General features: G+C 50.6%; 1 protein-coding gene across 1 annotated transcript in view; it reads left to right on the top strand.

Annotated features, from left to right (window-relative positions):
- The window catches only part of rab20 (RAB20, member RAS oncogene family), a 28,212-nt gene extending 12,545 nt beyond the window's left edge, over positions 1-15,667 (top strand). The window contains exon 2 of the mRNA XM_033023135.1: positions 13,845-15,667. Within this exon, the coding sequence (XP_032879026.1) occupies positions 13,845-14,329 (485 nt within the window). The 3' untranslated portion in view covers positions 14,330-15,667. The remainder of the gene's footprint in view (positions 1-13,844) is intronic.
- The last annotated feature ends 2,322 nt before the right edge of the window (positions 15,668-17,989 follow it).

Genomic DNA, 17,989 nt, shown 5'->3' with positions numbered 1-17,989 from the left:
ATTAGTTTGGAGATACAACCAGATTAGTTTGGAGATACAACCAGATAGTCCACTGAGTTCGCACCGACCAGCGATTTTTGTTTCAGATTTGACAAATTTATTTGGCGGCCAATCAAACGCTGTCTCTAAGGGGGTTGCATCCAATCACCAACCAGCTTGCCTTAAAATTCCCGAAACTACACGAAATATAAACATACATAAATTTTTACTTTTCTAGAGTAGGGGCCCCGCCATCAGTTTTCTAATTGGGCCCCGCAATTCCTAGCACCGGCCCTGTCCGTTCTAAATGTCCTTCCTCAAATTAGGGGGCCAAAACTGCACACAATACTCCAGATCTCCTGTTTCAATGTCGCCCCTTGTAAGGGACTGAATTTCATTCCTCACCAACAGGGCAACCCCCACCCCCTCTGCCCACCTGTCTGTCTTTTCGATAGGAGGTATATCCTTGAATATTCAGTTCCCAGCCCTGGCCCTCTTGCAGCCATGTCTCAGTAATTCCCACAACATCATACTTGCCAGTTTCTAACTGAGCCTCAAGCTCGTCCACTTTATTCCTTATACTTCGCGCATTCATATACAGCACTTTGACCTCCGCATTCACTTCCCCACTCACACCGCTCGCAATTGGCCCTGACCTTACTCTGTTGTCCATTCTCGAGCTTTCCTTCCCATTAATTTGAGAATCTTTTGTAATTTTTCCTGTAGTCACTTCCCCCTCAACTCCATCTTTATACTCCCAATTTGTCAATCCCTCCCCCCCCACTATTTAGTTTAAATCCACACGTGTAGCCCTAGCAAACCTGCCTGCCAGAACGTTGGTCCCCCTCCAGTTAAGTAGTTCATGATTCATTGAGGAGTTCATGGTTGTGGAGACCCTGCAACAAAGGAGCCCAACGCCACTTTATTCTCTGTATCAATACAGTGCACTCAAGGTGTTTCTAGAGCACGTCTGCCCTATAACAGCCTGGCAGTTGTATAGAATAAACAGCAGTCACAGGGTTCTCAATGACACACGCTGCTCCATTGTTAAAACCCTTCAACATCCACTTTCAGTTCCGCCGTAAGACCTTGGTGCTCTCTGTGGATTTCCTGGATCTCCTTGTCCTCGTACTCAGTTGCTGCCTTGCGACTCCCTTGTCACCAGCGTGGTGTCCACAGCTTTTGTCTTGTTCTTTGGGAAGCCAGCTGAGGAGCAGAGTGCAGCGTGGACACGTGCCCTTTGGCCCACCGAGTCCACGCCGACCATCAATCACCCGTACACTAGTGCTATGTTATTCAGCTTTTGCACCCTACACACTCCGGGGAATTGACAGAAGCTAATTAACCTACAAACCTGTACGTCTTTTGAATGTGGGTGAAACCGGAGCACCTGGAGAAAACCCACACCATCACTTACAGATGGCACACGTGGACAGAATCGAACCCGGGTCTCAGGCGCTGTAATGCCCCTGTCCCACTTAGGAAACCTGAACGGAAACCTCTGGAGACTTTGCACCCCACCCAAGGTTTCCGTGCGGTTCCCGGAGGTTGCGGGTGGTTGCCGGAGGATGCAGGTAGTGGAAGCAGGTAGGGAGACTGACAAAAACCTCCGGGAACCGCTCGGAAACCTTGGGTGGGGCCCAAAGTCTCCAGAGGTTTCCGTTCAGGTTTCCTAAGTGGGACAGGGACAGGGACAGGCAGCAGCTCTACTGCTTTGCCACCTTTGCTGTTCTTTACTGGGGACAGTTACCGCTCAATTGACAGTGGTGCCAGTACGCAACTCCCATCCCACAGTACGTACAGTTTTTAAAGGTGCACTCCTCATCGAAACATACAGAATAGTGAAAGGCTTGGATAGAGTGGATGTGGAGATGGTGTTTCCACTAATGGGAGAGTCTAGGACTAGAGGTCATAGCCTTAGAATTAAAGGATGTTCTTTTAGGAAGGAGATGAGGAGAAATTTCTTTAAGTCAGAGGGTGGTGAATCTGTGTGATTCTTGGCAACAGAAGGCTGTGGAGGCTGTCAGTGGATATTTTGAAGGCAGAGATAGATAAATTCTTGATTAGTACAGGTGAGGGGAGAAGGCAGGAGAATGGGGTTAGAAGGGAGAGTTAGATCAGCCATGATTGAATGGCGAAGTAGACTTGATGGGCCGAATGACCTAATTCTACTCCTATCACTTATGACCTTCAATTTATTAATATAGTTGATGAGTGGAGCAGAGTGCGCATTTCTCAAAGGGTTAATTTCTGAGGATTTGTTGCACAGAGCAGTCCTGCATCATCTTGAGTTTGGAAGATTAAGGGCAGATCTAATGGAGACCAGGGTGTCTCATGGAGTTGACTGAGTGGATGGAATGAAACAGATCCCTCTGGAATGGAAATGCCCTGAAAATGGAGAGAGAACCTTCAAATTGGTGACAAACACTTTGGAGTAAACCTGGGTCATGGATGAGAATCTACAATGTTCCCAACAAAGTTCTTCATAAAATGATTGAAAATTTGTGATGTGAAGGGAGGCCATTTGGCCCATCATGTTGGTGTTGGATGATTAAGAACTCGCCAATCCAATCTGACCTCCCAGCACCAGGTCCACAACCGTGAAGGTCATGAATCTTCAGGGTCACATCACGTACTCTGGTTAAATGTGGAAATGAGATCTTTCTCCCCATCATAGCTAGCATGTCCCGGACTCCTACACCCGAGTGAGAACATTTGTCCTCCTCATCTCTCTACTCCTACTAATTGTGTTCAATTTGTGTCGCTGTGGTTTTGAAGCCTCTGCTGAGGGAATTTGATCCTCTATTTTATAGAACCCTCCTTCGATCTCCCCTTCCTGTCTTGTAAGGAAAACTATCCAAGCCTCGCTAGTCGGAGCTAAAATATTCCAGGCACATCATAAATCTCGGCACCTTCTCCAGTACAATCCGATGACTGGGCTGGCAATCCATTGGAAATGTCGGATCTGGGAATGCTGGATTGTGTCCTGGGATTAATGTTTTGGGATAGGGTGATGGTACAGACTAACAGTCATCTCATGCACTGCAGTGTTGTATCCAGTGCAGAAACAGGCCCTTCGGTCCACCGAGTCCATGCCCGACTAATTCTGAGGAAGGACATTCTTGCCATAGAGGGAGTACAGAGAAGGTTCACCAGACAGATTCCTGGGATGTCAGGACTTTCATATGAAGAAAGATTGGATAGACTCGGCTTGTACTCGCTAGAATTTAGAAGATTGAAGGGAGGTCATATAGAAACTTACAACATTCTTAAGGGGTTGGACAGGCTAGATGCAGGAAGATTGTTCCCGATGTTGGGGAAGTCCAGAACAAGGGGTCACAGTTTAAGGATAAAGGGGAAATCTTTTAGGATTGAGATGAGAACAAACATTTTTTACAGTGGTGAATCTCTGGAATTCTCTGCCACAGAATGTAGTTGAGGCCAGTTCATTAGCTATATTTAAGATTAGATTAGATTTAGATTAGATAGCCTTTATTGTCATTCAGACCGAAGTCTGAACGAAATTGCAGCAGTCATACATACAATACAATACAATAAAAAACAACAATAAACACATATTAACATCCACCACAGTGAGTCCACCCAGCATCTCCTCACTGTGATGGAGGCAAAAGTCTTTAGGTCTGCAGTCTCTTCCCTCCTCTTCTCCTTCTGTGCTGAGGCGATCCCCCACCGGGCGATGTTAAAAACTGTCCCGCGGCTCAATCACCGCGCCCCAGGGTGGTCGAAGCTGCCGCCCACCAGTCCTGCTGACGCAGCCGCTGGCCCGCGGCCGAACCCCGGATTTAGGCCACCACCGCCAGAACACCGTCCCAGCCACCCTCACGTGAGTATCGTGCCGTCTTCAGCCTCGGGCTGGGCCGTACCTCCCTCGGGCTGGGCCTCCCCGACATGGGCGCCGTACCTCCCTCGGGCTGGGCCGTACCTCCCTCGGGCTGGGCCGTACCTCCCTCGGGCTGGGCCGTACCTCCCTCGGGCTGGGCCGCCCCGACATGGGGGCCGTACCTCCCTCGGGCTGGGCCGCCCCGACATGGGCGCCGTACCTCCCTCGGGCTGGGCCGCCCCGACATGGGCGCCGTACCTCCCTCGGGCTGGGCCGCCCCGACATGGGCGCCGTACCTCCCTCGGGCTGGGCCGCCCCAACATGGGCGCCGCTCCTCCCTCGGGCTGGGCCGCCCCGACATGGGCGTCGCTTCTTCCCCGGGCCGGGCCGCCCCGACATGGGCGCCGCTCCTCCCTCGGGCTGGGCCGCCCCGACATGGGCGCCGCTCCTCCCTCGGGCTGGGCCGCCCCGACATGGGCGCCGCTCCTCCCTCGGGCTGGGCCGCCCCAACATGGGCGCCGTACCTCCCTCGGGCTGGGCCGCTCCGACATGGGCGCCGCTCCTCCCTCGGGCTGGGAACGCCATACCTCCCCGAGCTCGGCCACTCCGACGGGAGCACCGTTCCTTCCTCGGGCCAGGCTGCCCTCCCGGGAGCGTCACAGCCCCTCACGGAAGCACTGTTCCAGCCCCGAGCCGGGCCGCCCTCACGGGAGCGAGTCCTGGCGGGCTCTGCCTCCTGAGCCTCGAGGTCGCCAGCTCCGCCATTAGGCCTCAGCGCAGACGGAGGCAGAGAAGGGGAATATGACAAAAAAGTCGCATTCCCCCGCAGGGAGAGACAGCAAGCCCCGTTTCAACCACCCCCCCCCCCCCCAAACACAAACTAAAAACCAAAACTAGACTAACCAAAAACGAAATAAACAACACAAAAAACACAAAACAAACAGGACTGCCGGGAGTTAGATGTGGCCCTTGTGGCTAAAGGGATCGGGGGTATGGAGAGAAAGCTGGTACAGGAAGGATACTGAGTTGAATGATCAGCCATGATCATATTGAATGGCGGTGCAGGCTCGAGGGGCCGAATGGCCTACTCCTGCACCTATTTTCTATGTTTCTATGTTTCTATGACTATCCCTCATTTACCTCAATCCCATTTATTGTCACACCATTCTTGATTAGTAAGGGCGCAGGAGTCATGGGGAGAAGGTAAGCAGAATGGGGTTGAGAGGGAAAGATAGATCAGCCAAGATTAAATGAAGTAGACTTGATGGGCCGAATGGCCTAATTCTGCTCCTAGAACTTTTGTCTCTCCCCGTGTTAACATTGTGCTGCCCAGAATACTCCTGATGGCCTGAACAGCCCATTGCATTGGACAAGGAATACTGAGCATGCTAATATGTGTACATGTGAGGCAGAACAATGTTTGATTGTTCTCTCCAGTCTGGGCTAATTGTTCTATTATTCTTGCACAGGCATTCACGGATGTTTAACTAAAGCCACTTGTCTCTAGTTGAGTAAGAATTGGTTTCTGTGCAGGCCCTTAGCCCAGTTAAACCTGGGGATCAGGTGACTGGGGAGTGGTTGAGATTTAGCTCAGGTTGTGTGCCTTTGAACAGTTGTTTGTGTGGACACAGTTTAAGGTTACAGCGAACTGTAAATATCGCTGGCTGCCTATTACAAGCTAACAAAAGTGCAAGCTAGCTCTGCATTGTTGAGGATAAAGATTTGAATAGTGAAGCAGCCTCAGGCTTGAAAGCCATTGTTGATTAAACGTCAGGATCAGATGTTCGCGGGACACAGATTGTATTAACCTCCCAGTTGGGGTGGATATCCAATCACGGAGAGACCACACTTCAATGAGAATGTCCCAACCTCAGAGAGGTTTACTGGAGCAGTCCCAGAGTGGGACATCAGTTCCACAGGTAGGCTGGAGAAACTGGGAGTGTTCTTTAGTTTAGTTTAGTTTAGTTTAGATACAGCGCAGAAACAGGCCCTTTCGGCCCACCGGTTCCGCGCTGACCAGCGATCCTTGCACATTAACACTATCCTTTACCCATTACGGACCATTAAAAAAAAAAAATTTACCAAGCCAATTAACCTACAAACCTGTACGTCTTTGGAATGTGGGAGGAAACCGAAGATCTCAGGGAAAACCCACGCAGGTCACGGGGAGAACGTACAAACTCTGTACAGACAGCACCCGTAGTCAGGATCGAACCTGGGTCTCCGGCACTGCATTCGCTGTAAGGCAGCAACTCTACCACTGCGTCACCATGCCACCCTAGCAGCAGAGAGATTAGGGGAGATTTAACAGATACGTTCAACATCGGACGTGTTTTGCCTGAGTGAGAGGGATGAAACTGTTTCCTGAGGCAGGAATGAGGGGGGACCACATTGAAACATACAGAATAGGGAAAGGCTTGGATAGAGTGGATGTTTTCACGAGTGGGAGAGTCTGGGACTATAGGCCATAGCCTCAGAACTAAAGGATGTTCTTTTAGGAAGGGAATGAAGAGAAATGTCTTTAGTCAGAGGGTGGTGAATCTGTGGAATTCTTCGCCACAGAAGGCTGTGGAGGCCAAGTCAGTGGATATTTTTACGGCAGAGGTAGATAGATTCTTGATCGGCATAGGTGTCAGCAGTTAAGGGGTGAAAGCAGGAGGAAGGTGTTAGGAGGAAGAGATAGATCAGCCATGATTGAATGGTGGTGTAGACTTGATGGGCCGAATGGCCTAATTCCAGTCCTATCCTTTATGACCTTATGAATGTGAGTGCCCAGAGGACACAGTGAAGGGGATGGGAAAAGAACCAGAGTGGAGAGAAGGGAGAATGTGTATACATAGGGCGGACAGCAGTGATCCGGGGCGTACTGCCTGGACTGGCGGAAGAGGCAGATTCAACAGGAACTTTCCAAAGGGGACTGTGGGGGGAAATGGACGGGGGCGCTCTCACGGGGCTGTGGGAGAGAGTATGGGGAATGGGTTAAATGGACAGCTCCCATGGTCCGCACAGCTGGCTTGCTCTGGTTCTGTTGACTTTCAGCTCTAAAAATAAGCACTCACCCGAGGGTAAGAATATCTTTGAAGTAAAACATTCTTGGGTGCAGTTTTTAGAGAGGTTGGAGTATAGAGATTTAGAGATACAGCATGGAAACAGGACCTTTGACTCACCAAGTCCACACGACCTTCGCATTAGTCCTGTTATCACACTTTCACATCCATACACACTAGCGGCGATTTACGGAGGCCAATTAACTTACAAACCCACGTGTCTGGGATGCGGCAGGGAGCTGGAGGAAATCAACGTGGTCGCAGGGAGAAGGTGCAAACACCACACAGACAGCACCCGAGGTCAGGATCGAACCTGGGTCTCTGTGAGGCAGCAGCTCCACCAGCTGTCCCTTGATACTTCCTCAAAGCGCTGTGGGTTGAGTGAGAGAGTGGCAACATTTCAACGGGTTAGGACGGAGATTGGCTGGTTCTAGGTATCTCCTGGTTGTGGCTGTCCAGTGAGGAGCACTCGCCATGGGGGAGATGTGAGCGATGACCTCTTTGACTGTGTGGAGTTTGTATTTTGGGGCCTCAGCGCCCGTCAGCTGTCACTTCAGAAATGCACTTGGTAACGTGAGTAGATAAAAACGCTGGAGAAACTGAGCGGGTGAGACGGCATCCAGGGAGAGAAGGAAAAGGTGACGTTTCGGGTCGAGACCCTTCCTCAGACGTGAGGATGTGTTTAAAACTGCCTTGCTCTGGTGCAAGTGGGTGGGAGTCAGTGACCCACAGAGAGCTGTGGCAGTGAAGGAGCCTTGATGCTGAGGTAGATAGGCGTGGTGCCCAGCACTGTGGTCAGTCAGCCCACTAGCAGGAGGCGGGCTCAGCTGTGTCTTGTACACCATTCGGTGGGACGGGTGGTGGGTTTTGGAGATCTCTTTGATGTCCTGTTCCTGCTGAACCCACCCTGTGTTGCTCCCGGTCTGGCAACACCTCAGCAAACATGGGCCGATCGCTTCAGGTCCTCCCCAACTCCGGGCCCCTCACAACCGTCTAATCTCACTGTTTACGATCCTATTGACTTCTCTACGGGGCCCATGGCTCCATCATCCCTCCATGGCATTCCCTACAAACCTCTCCACAGTCTCTCCCTTTAAACCTCTCCACAGTCTCTCACTCTTGAAAGTATCCAGGTATCTTTCAAGTATCTCGAAAGAGAACCGGCCTCCACCGCCCCCTTGGCCTGTGCCCCGTCAACTCGCACAGTTTACCCACGGCCTCTCGGAAGCCAGGGATCCCTCTCTTCTGCGCCCAGCTACAGGGTCCCACATTATTGTTCCCCAAGTGTACAAATGCATCCAAGTGAATCCACGTGGCTGCTTGTGTTCTCCCACCAGTCCCATTGCCTCCACAGATGCTGCTTGACCCGCTGAGCTCGTCCCAGAGGTTTACCAGGAATGTTGCCTGGGACGGAGTTATGAGGAGAGGCTGTGTCTGTCCTTATAATTTATTGAGGTGCACCAAAGGTAGATAAACCCCGAGGATATACGTTTGGGGGCAAAGGGAAGAGATCTGAGGAGGAATGTCTTCATCCAGAGAGTTGTGAGCGCCTAAATTAAACTAGCAGACGGTAGTAACAGTATTAGAGGTGCTTAGAGTTTAAGAAGTGCCCAGATGAGCTCTTGAATCTCCAGGCATAGAACGCTATAAGCAGAGCTGGACGTTGGAAGTGATATGGATGAGTGTGGACGTGGTGGGCCGAATGGCCTGTTTCTACGCAGTTTGACAATGAAATGTTCCATGCCTTTGTGTGCAAGCTCTCCGCTGTGCACTGGAAGCTGTATTATTATGATTATTATTATGAACCCCTTGCTAACCCCTCAGCTGATGTGCCCCATTCCCTAGTGGTCGGGGTCGAAATGGCACTCACTCTGGGATAGAACAGAGAGCGTTCTTGATTGTTCTTGAAGAGAGAGCGGGTATGATATTTGAAACACATGTTGGAGGTGTAATTGCCAACAACTGGATGGGTCAGCATTGAAGATAGACATAAAATGCTGGTGTAACTCAGCAGGACAGGCAGCATCTCTGGAGAGAAGGAATGGGTGACGTTTCGGGTCTGGATCCTTCCTCCGACTGGTGCCCGTGGGGGTTTTAAGTCCGACTCCCAGCCTCTGCTCTCGTCTTTGATGTCTCACTCCGTTTACAAACATCTGTAGCTTCCTGCGGAGAACATTTCTGCGGGATTAGCTGTCCTATTTTCGGATCTTTTCACTTCTCGAAGACCAACTGACAGAGTGAAGTTCGTGAGGTTCACATTGGTTCCGCTGCAGCTTATCCCTAGGGCGAATGCAGCAACTCTGGGGGAGGTTGGATGCTGGAGCCAAGTGTGTGTGTGGGAGGGGGGGGGGGGGGGGGGGGGGGGGGGGGGGGGAGCTTTGGAGAGGCCACTGCTGGGAGTGAGCAGTTGCAAGAGAGATATTGCCGACAGGGAGTGTTTGCAGAAGGAGCTTGAGTATTAGTGCGTTAATCTGTTGCAACTAACCAGCAGGGGATTGTTGACTGAAGTTAAACCCAACATCTGCCTGCAGCATTGCATCGAAAATGAACCAGCCGTTGATGGTGGATTTAAAATATTTTTCATGGGAAAGTCAGCGCCTAGGGTGAAGTGTTCAATCCCACTGCAGGGAGCAGAGATTACGGATTGCAATTTATTTCAGTGCATTGGAAAACTCAAAGGGGATCGTCCCAGTGTGGGAGGGATCTTACTGAAGAAGCGTTCCCAGTGTGGGAAGGGTGTTGCCGAGGGCGCACCGAACTGCGGAAGTGGCATAATGTCCCTGTCCCACTTAGGAAACCTGAACGGAAACCTCTGGTGACTTTGCGCCCCACCCAAGGTTTCCGTGCGGTTCTCGGAGGTTCCCGGAGGTTTTTGTCAGTCTCCCTACTTGCTTCCACTACCTGCAACCTCCGGCAACCTCTGGGAACCGCACGGAAACCTTGGGTGGGGCGCAAAGTCTCCAGAGGTTTCCGTTCAGGTTTCCTAAGTGGGACAGGGGCATTATACTGAACAAACGCCAGGCTGTGGGTAGGATCTTGCTGAGGGAATGTCCCAGTAAGGGATGGATAGTACTGAGGGATGTAGATACAGATATGGGCTGAGAAATGGCAGACGGTTTAATCTGAGCTAGTGTGAGGAATTGCGTTTTGGGAGGTCAACTGTAATGGGAAAGTATGCAGTTAATAGCATGACCCTCAACAGCATTGATGTCGAATGGGTTCTTCGGGTTCAAGTCCATAACTCTCTGAAATAGCCAACAGGGCAGCACAGTGGCGGAGTTGTAGAGTTGCTGCCTTACAGCGCCAGAGAACCGGATTCAATCCAGACTATGGGTGTTTGTATGGAGTTTGTATGTTGTCCCTGTAACCGCGTGGGCTTTCTTTGGGATCTCCAGTTTCCTCCCACCCTCCAAAGACATCCAGGGTTGTAGGCTAATTGTGTATGTAGGATAGGGTTATTGTGTGGGGGGTCGCTGGTCGGCACGGACTCGGTGGGCCGAAGTGCCTGTTTCAGCACTGTATCTTGAAACAGGTCGATAGCGTGTAAGAAGGAACTGCAGATGCTGGCTTAAACTGAAGACATGACTCAAAAAGCTGGAGTAAATCTGCGGGTCAGGCAGCATCTCTGGAGAGAAGGAATGGGTGACGTTTCGGATCAGAAAGAATGGTAAAGAAGGCGCATGCTATGCTTTCGTTCGCAGTTCAAGGGATTGAGTACAAGTCATGGTGCAGCTTTTGGTCACCCCAATACAGGAAGGATGTCACATTTGGATTGTTTAGTGCAGTTTTGCTCACCCCAATACAGGAAGTATGTAGAGGCTTTGGAGAGGGTGCGGAAGAAGTATACTTGCCTGACTTAGGCATTACCTACAAGTAGAGATATGAAAAAGTCAAATTATTTTCTCTAGAGCACCAGAGACCTAATAGGAATTTGTAAAAATATGGGAGGCATGGGCCAGGTGGACAGTCTGAATACAAAGTGTTGGCGTAACTCGGCAGTTCAGGCAGCATCTCTGGAGGACATGGAGGTCGGGACCCTTCTTCAGACTGGATGTAGTGGGGGAGAGAAAGCTGGAAAGGAGGTGGGGCGGGACAAAACCTGACAAGGAGGGCTTGTCCCATCTGTTCCACTTTCTCTCCCGTACTACAGATGTCTGAAGAAGGGTCCCAACTCAAAATGTCGCCTGTCCATGCCCTCCTGAGTTGCTGCCTGACACGCTGAGTTACTCCAGCACTTTGTGTTCTTGGCAAGATTCCAGCATCTGCACTTCCTCGAATCTAGACAGAACCTTCCCCCCCCCCGAGGGTGGAAATGTCAAACACTTGAGAGCAAAGCTTTAAGGTCAGTGGTAGAAAGTTTGAAGTCTGTACTCATTGTGTTTCATACAGAAACAAACTGCCTGGAGAGGCGGTGGAGACAGATATGGCATTTAAGAGGGTTTTAGGCACGGATATGCAAGGCAGAGGTGAGGTTAATTTGACATCATTTTTGGCACAGACATCGTGTGCTGAAGGGCCTGTTCCTTGGCCAGAACAAGGGGTCACAGTTTAAGGATAAGGGGGAATTCTTTTAGGACCGAGATGAGAGAAAAAAAAATTCACACAGATGGTGGTGAATCTCTGGAATTCTCTGCCACAGAAGGTAGTTGAGGGCAGTTCATTGGCTATATTTAAGAGGGAGTTAGATGTGGCCCTTGTGGCTAAAGGGATCAGGGGGTATGGAGAGAAGGCAGGTACAGGATACTGAGTTGGATGATCAGCCATGATCATATTGAATGGCGGTGCAGGCTCGAAGGGCCGAATGGCCTACTCCTGCACCTATTATCTATGTTTCTGTTTCCTGTGCTGTAATATTCTTTGGTGGAGTGTGGTGGGAGGGGCAGTGATGGGGGAGTGCCGCACTGTGGGAGGGGACAGTTCTGGTATCCTCTGACTTTGCCCCTTGTTCCCTGTGGGGACAGTTGATCCCCCCCCCCCCCCCATCGACTGTCATATGGTCCAGAACGCAGCCGCCCGACTCATCACCCACACCAAATCCTGGCATCACATCACTCCAGTCCTCAAAAAACTTCACTGGCTTCCCATCTCCCACCGGATCACCTACAAAATCCTGGTCCTCACCTACAAAGCCCTCCACCATCTGGCCCCCACATATCTCACTGACCTCCTCTCCCCCTACCAACCCTCACGGTCCCTCAGATCCACATCAGCCGGTCTCCTCTCCATCCACAAGTCCAACCTCCGCAGTTTTGGGGACAGAGCCTTCTCCAGGGCAGCTCCCAGGCTCTGGAACTCCCTCCCCCAACTGATCCGCAATTCCGTGTCCCTCCCCATCTTCCAATCCCGCCTCAAGACCCATCTCTTCACCTCTGCCTATCCTTAGCCCCACGTCCGCGTCCCTTTTCATCTGTGCATTAATTGCCTCATGCTGTGTTTTGTATTGAATTCTGTCTTTACTTTGTGTACTAGTCATGTCTCTACTATTTATTTCATTCCCCTTACATGTTTTTCCTATACATGCTCAATTTTTGTAAGGTGTCCTTGAGACTCTTGAAAGGCGCCCATAAATAAAATGTATTATTATCATTATTATTATATGAGGAAAGATTGAAAAGACTAGGCTTGTATTCACTGGAGTTTAGAAGGATGAGGGGGTATCTTATAGAAACATATACAATTATAAAAGGACTGGACAAGCTAGATGCAGGAAAAATGTTCCCAATGTTGGGCGAGTCCAGAACCAGGGGTCACAGTCTGAGAATAAAGGGGAGGTCATTTAAGACTGAGGTGAGAAAAAACTTTTTCATCCAGAGAGTTGTGAATTTATGGAATTCCCTGCCACAGAGGGCAGTGGAGGCCAAATCACTGGATGGATTTAAGGGAGAGTTAGATAGAGCTCTAGGGGCTAGTGGAGTTGAGGGATGTGGGGAGAAGGCAGGCACGGGTTATTGATAGGGGACGATCAACCATGATCACAATGAATGGCGGTGCTGGCTCGAAGGGCCGAATGGCCTCCTCCTGCACCTATTTTCTATGTTTCTATGTTCACTGACATTGCTCCAATGGTGACCTCCTCCTGCCTGTTCTAGCTCCTCTCTGTTCCTGCTGTGCTCTGTGACCTTTGACAGGAGATGACACTCCTGGTAGCAGAGGTCAACCTTGCCCTTTCCACGTCATCCTCTGGGCACATGCATGGGCATGGAATCGGTGTTGACCCTGTGACCTCTCGGGATGGTCTGCACTCGCCCCTGCCCTTTATGACCCGTTGGGGCCTTCTAGATGGTTCGTGTTCAGGACCCATATCTCCACATGCAGGGATCCAAATATAAATTGTGCGGCTTTCCATCGGGAACTTCCCGGGATCCCATTAACTGGACATCAGTCGGGAGGCCTCCAGCTGCCCGCTCCTTTGTCTCTCTGCCAACAGAGAGGAAAGGTGGGCAGCAGACTGGGCCATCAGCAGAGTTGAAGGCTGAAAGGACTCTTGTGTTTGATGTCTGAGGAATTCCAGCGCTGATCTCCTCATCCTCCTCCAGCCCTCGTTGTGCATTCCAGACTCAGCCCACAGTCTTCTCCACATTCTGGAAAGTTCTGCAAGTTTCTGAGTGAAAGGAAGCCTCTGTTCTGGTGATGTTGGGGTGGGGTGGAGAATGCTTGGTGCCCCTGGGTGTTATTCTCCTTCCCCTTCCCCCTCCTCGCCATTCTTCTCCCTTCTCCCCTTCTGTCCACTCCTCTCCCCCCTCTCCCTCTCTGTCTCCCTCCCTCCCCTGTCCCTCCTCTCTCTCCCCCTTTGCCCCTCTTCTTCTCTCCCTCTGTCCTCTCCCCCCCCCCCTCTCTCTTCTCTCCTGTCCTCTCCTCTCCCCCACAGTGAACCAGGAGTAGTGTGTGTCCTGCTGTTCCTTCACTTCTCCCCCGTTCCGGGGTGGTCAGTGGGCTGGGATGGTGGCAAGGCTAACGTTGTCTTTCCCCTGCAGGTCGGGAGCAGTTCCACGGCCTGGGCTCTCTGTATTGCCGGGGTGCGGCTGCGGTGATCCTCATGTATGACGTGACGTGCCGGCAGAGCCTCTGCGAGCTGGAGGACCGTTTCCTGGCATTGGCCGACTCGGCGCTGCCCGACTGCATCTTCGCTGTGGCCGGCAACAAATCTGACCTGACCGCCGAGAGGGCAGAGCCGGGAGCTCGGCCAACCGCGCAGAGGCAGGTGACCAGGGACGATGCCATCCGCCTGTACAAGCAGCTGCTCAAGTACCGGATGCTGGAGGAGAGGGACCTGCCTGTGGCGGAGAGCGTGTGCTTCGAAACCAGCGCCAAGACAGGCCACAACGTGGACCTGCTGTTTGAGACCGTCTTTGAGCTGGTGTTGTCGGGGATCGTGAAGAAACCAAAGGAACCGTCCCAGACTGTGGATCTGGGGCATGGCATGAAGTCGAAGCATAGCCGAGCGGCCTGCTGTACCTAGGGGAGGCCCGTCGGCAGCCAACCGTGTGGCACAGGGCTGTGTGTGCGAGGGAGGTCCAACATGGAGGACAGAGGCCAATCGCCGGCCTACAGTGGAGTTGTGCATCCTAGAACACAGGGTATCTGGGACACGCACGTTCCAGAATGCACGCAACCAAGACTCAGCGCCTTCTAGCATACAGACAATCAGGGACCAATGGGTTCTGGAACACGCAGCCAAGGAACACTATGCTGTGGAACACACAGTCAAGACACAATGTGTTCTAGAACAGGCCTCAATGTTCTAAATCGCGGTCAAAGACATACCTTGTTCTAGAACACCCACCAAAGACACGCTGGGTTCTTAAACACACAGCAAAGGCCCGTCATGTTCTCGAACACACATCAGAGCCGCGTTGTGTTCCAGAACATGCACCAGTGACACTGCTCTAGAACATGCACCTAATACTCGTGTATTCTAGGACACATAGCAACGACATGTTGTATTCCAGAGCACAGAACCGACACTTTGCATTGTAGAACACACAGCAGAGGGCAACATGTTCTTGAGAACACAGCAGAGCCGCGGTGTGTTCTGTAATCCCCCCCCTGTTCTAGAATGCACACAGCCAAGACCACGATGTGTTCTGGAACTCACACGTCCAAGGCCACGTGCCTTCAAGAATATGCCGAGTTGTGTGGTGTACTCTTAAATGCGTTGGGACTGTGTTTAGGTTTGGAAGCGGCCTGGGACAATAGTGTTGCAGAATACATGTGAGTAAAGTACGACACACTGTAGAGCGCACGTTCTCCAAGACCTGCCTGGGCCACTGGGAATTGAAATACACATGATCCACGTCATTGTTCTCAAATACACGTGGGGCTCTGCGTTCGGGAATAGCAGAGGATGCGATTATCGTTGCTGCGGTACCAAGTGCTGGATCACTTGTGGATGTAACTGTCTTGAGCTCTCACCCGATGCAAGTGAGATCTCCCATTTCTGATCCTCTGTAGCCAGGACTAAATGCCCAGTTGCCAGCCTCATAGGTTAATGCAATAAGCAACTGTTGCTCACTTTTCTACGTGGAATTGCTTTCCTTGAATATTTGGGGTGCATTCTGATCTGATTTCCGCCACCTTTATTTCAGTGGACTGAAACTGCAGTGTGCAGATGATCAGACTATAATTTATCAAAGTGGCTTGCAGTAACTTAATTACTTTTAAAATGATCAAAAACACAATTTTGTAATGTGATTCCATTAATGTGATGAAGTGTTGTCAACAGTTCCATGAAAAGCATTTTTAAATGACTGTTACCAGAATTATATGCATTAAATTCACCAGTGCCTTTGAAAAACAATGTGCTAACAGGCTGGTTCTCAGTGTGTTAAAGGGTATATTTTCTGAATACAATTTGTGCTCACTGCCTCAATGTAGATAATACTTTGTGAAGTAGCCATAGGGGGGAGTGCCATTTACCATAATTTACTCATATTTGGGCGGCACAGTGGTAGAGCTGCTGCCTCACAGTGCCAGCGTGCACAGGGTTCTATCCTGACCCTGGGGCTGTGTGGAGTTTGCATGTTCTCACGGTGACAGCGTGGGTTTCCTCCAGGTGCTCTGGTTTCCGTCCACATCCCAAAGACGTGTGAGTTTGTATGTTAATTGGCCTCTGTAAATTACTCATAGTGTGTAACGAATGGATGCGAAAATGGGATAACATAGAAATAGTGTGAACAGTCTGTGTGGAAGGTCCTGTTTCCCTTGTATATCTCTAAACTAAACTTGCCATGGCTCTCTATTTCTGGCTTTCATGTTAATTGCCACATTGGTTTCAAGCATATTAGTAACTCATCAACAGTTCGATCCTAATCCATTGTATCTAAGCCCTGTATCTATTGTATACCTTATTGCCCTCTTTTGCTTGGGCAGTCTACAACCCAGTGGTGTGAATATTGACCTCTAACTTCAAGTAACCCTTACTTTCCCTCTCCACCCTAGTTCTCTGACCAGTCTGACTGCCCTTCTGATTACATTTTACATTGTATGACTCGTTGTCACCTTCCCCGAGCTAACAATGATCTATGCTACACTTTATCTGATCCTAATCCCCTTTCATCTTTAGTGTTTACATGTTACCCTGCCATATCTCTCGTTTCCCTCTCCCCTGACTCTGTCTGAAGAAGGCTCTCGAGCCGAAACGTCACCCATTCCTTCTAACCAGAGATGCTGCCTGTCCCGCTGAGTTACTCCAGCATTTTGTGTCCATCCCACAAACCCAGTTACATGGTAAGACAGTTACCCACAGAGATGCTTTGACTACAACTCTAGGCCTTGCACTGTGCCTTAAATGTGGCTAATATGGAATTGAGCTCCCAGTGAAAGTGCTTTAACTGGAATTAAGTGAAGTAAGCTGCAATAAAAAGCACCATGCATCAGCGGTGGTGACTATTGATGGGTTAAAACGCAGTGCTGATGTTCAGGGGAATGGTGCTGCCTGCACCTTGCCTGGCCCTAACACTCTGTCCCTTAGCCACCCTCCGCCGTCCAACCATGAATAAACTGAATGAGTGTTTCATTGTGCGATTGACCTGGGTCTGAGTCGGACTGTACAGTGCAGTCGATCCTCAGAGTCTTCCATAGGTAATCTAGAGATTTGCCCTTTAACACTATAGCATACTTCTGACAGGAATCTATATGCCCACAATTACAATGGCAACTTCCCATGTAAGTGCAATGTGCTGAGGTTTTCCCTTACTACTGTGGGGGCACGTCAGTCTCAGATTGCTGGGTGTGAGGCTCTGTACAAATGGGACTTAGATAGAGACAATTGTTAAAACCACATCGAAGGAGTTCTGTCTGGTAAAATATTTTAATCTGGATAATTACATCGATTGAGAGCTTCATGCCTTACAGTACATATAAAAAGGGATAATTTTGTACAAGTAATCGCAGTTTGAACAAGCATAGCTTCTGTTTTGTTACGACCGTGTGTGCTATAGCGTGACAATTAATTGTGTTACTTTGCTGTCTAACATTGCAGAGTAAGTTGCAGTAAATCAGGTCAATACAGGATGGTAGAAACCTCTCTGGCTGCTATATCTCCATGATGGGGAGCATTGGGCCAATTCTGAAATCCACTTCCACTGGCTAATTTCAACTATAGAAGTAACTTACAGAAGCACTGTCACAGTCCCCCCCCCCCCCTCACCACTCCCTACGCACACTGGCAGGAGTACACAGTGCCCACCTCCTCACACTGGCAGGGTGCCATTCTGTTCCTCCGCCCAACACACACAGGGGGCCCAACATGCCCCCCCTTAAGTGGGCAGAGCGCCACACTGTCAGGGACCAGTAGTCATTTCCCCCTTGCACTGGCTGGGTGTTACACTGGCAGGGGGGTGTCTGTCTTCTTCCCCCCCCCCTCCCCCTCTTCTCCAGTCCTCCTCTCCCCCCCACTGGCTGGATGCCATCCTGTCTTCCTCACACTGGCAGGGGTCATTCCCCCTCCTGCCATGGCCCCTTCATACTGGCACGGGATCAGCATTGCCCTGTAAGCAGGTTCGGGCGGGGGGGGGGCAAACTTAAACGTAATTCCCACTGTTCGACACGGTGCTCTCCTGCTCTTGTCGGGGAATTGCTAGCAACACCTTTTTAGCCCTTGTTAAGCCTTTCAGCTGTC

The sequence above is a fragment of the Amblyraja radiata genome, chromosome 6 (genome assembly GCF_010909765.2).
Source record: "Amblyraja radiata isolate CabotCenter1 chromosome 6, sAmbRad1.1.pri, whole genome shotgun sequence".
In the NCBI taxonomy this organism is placed as follows: Eukaryota; Metazoa; Chordata; class Chondrichthyes; order Rajiformes; family Rajidae; genus Amblyraja; species Amblyraja radiata.
The sequence above is the reverse complement of the archived record's forward strand: the minus strand, read 5'-3'. Positions and strand labels throughout refer to the sequence as shown.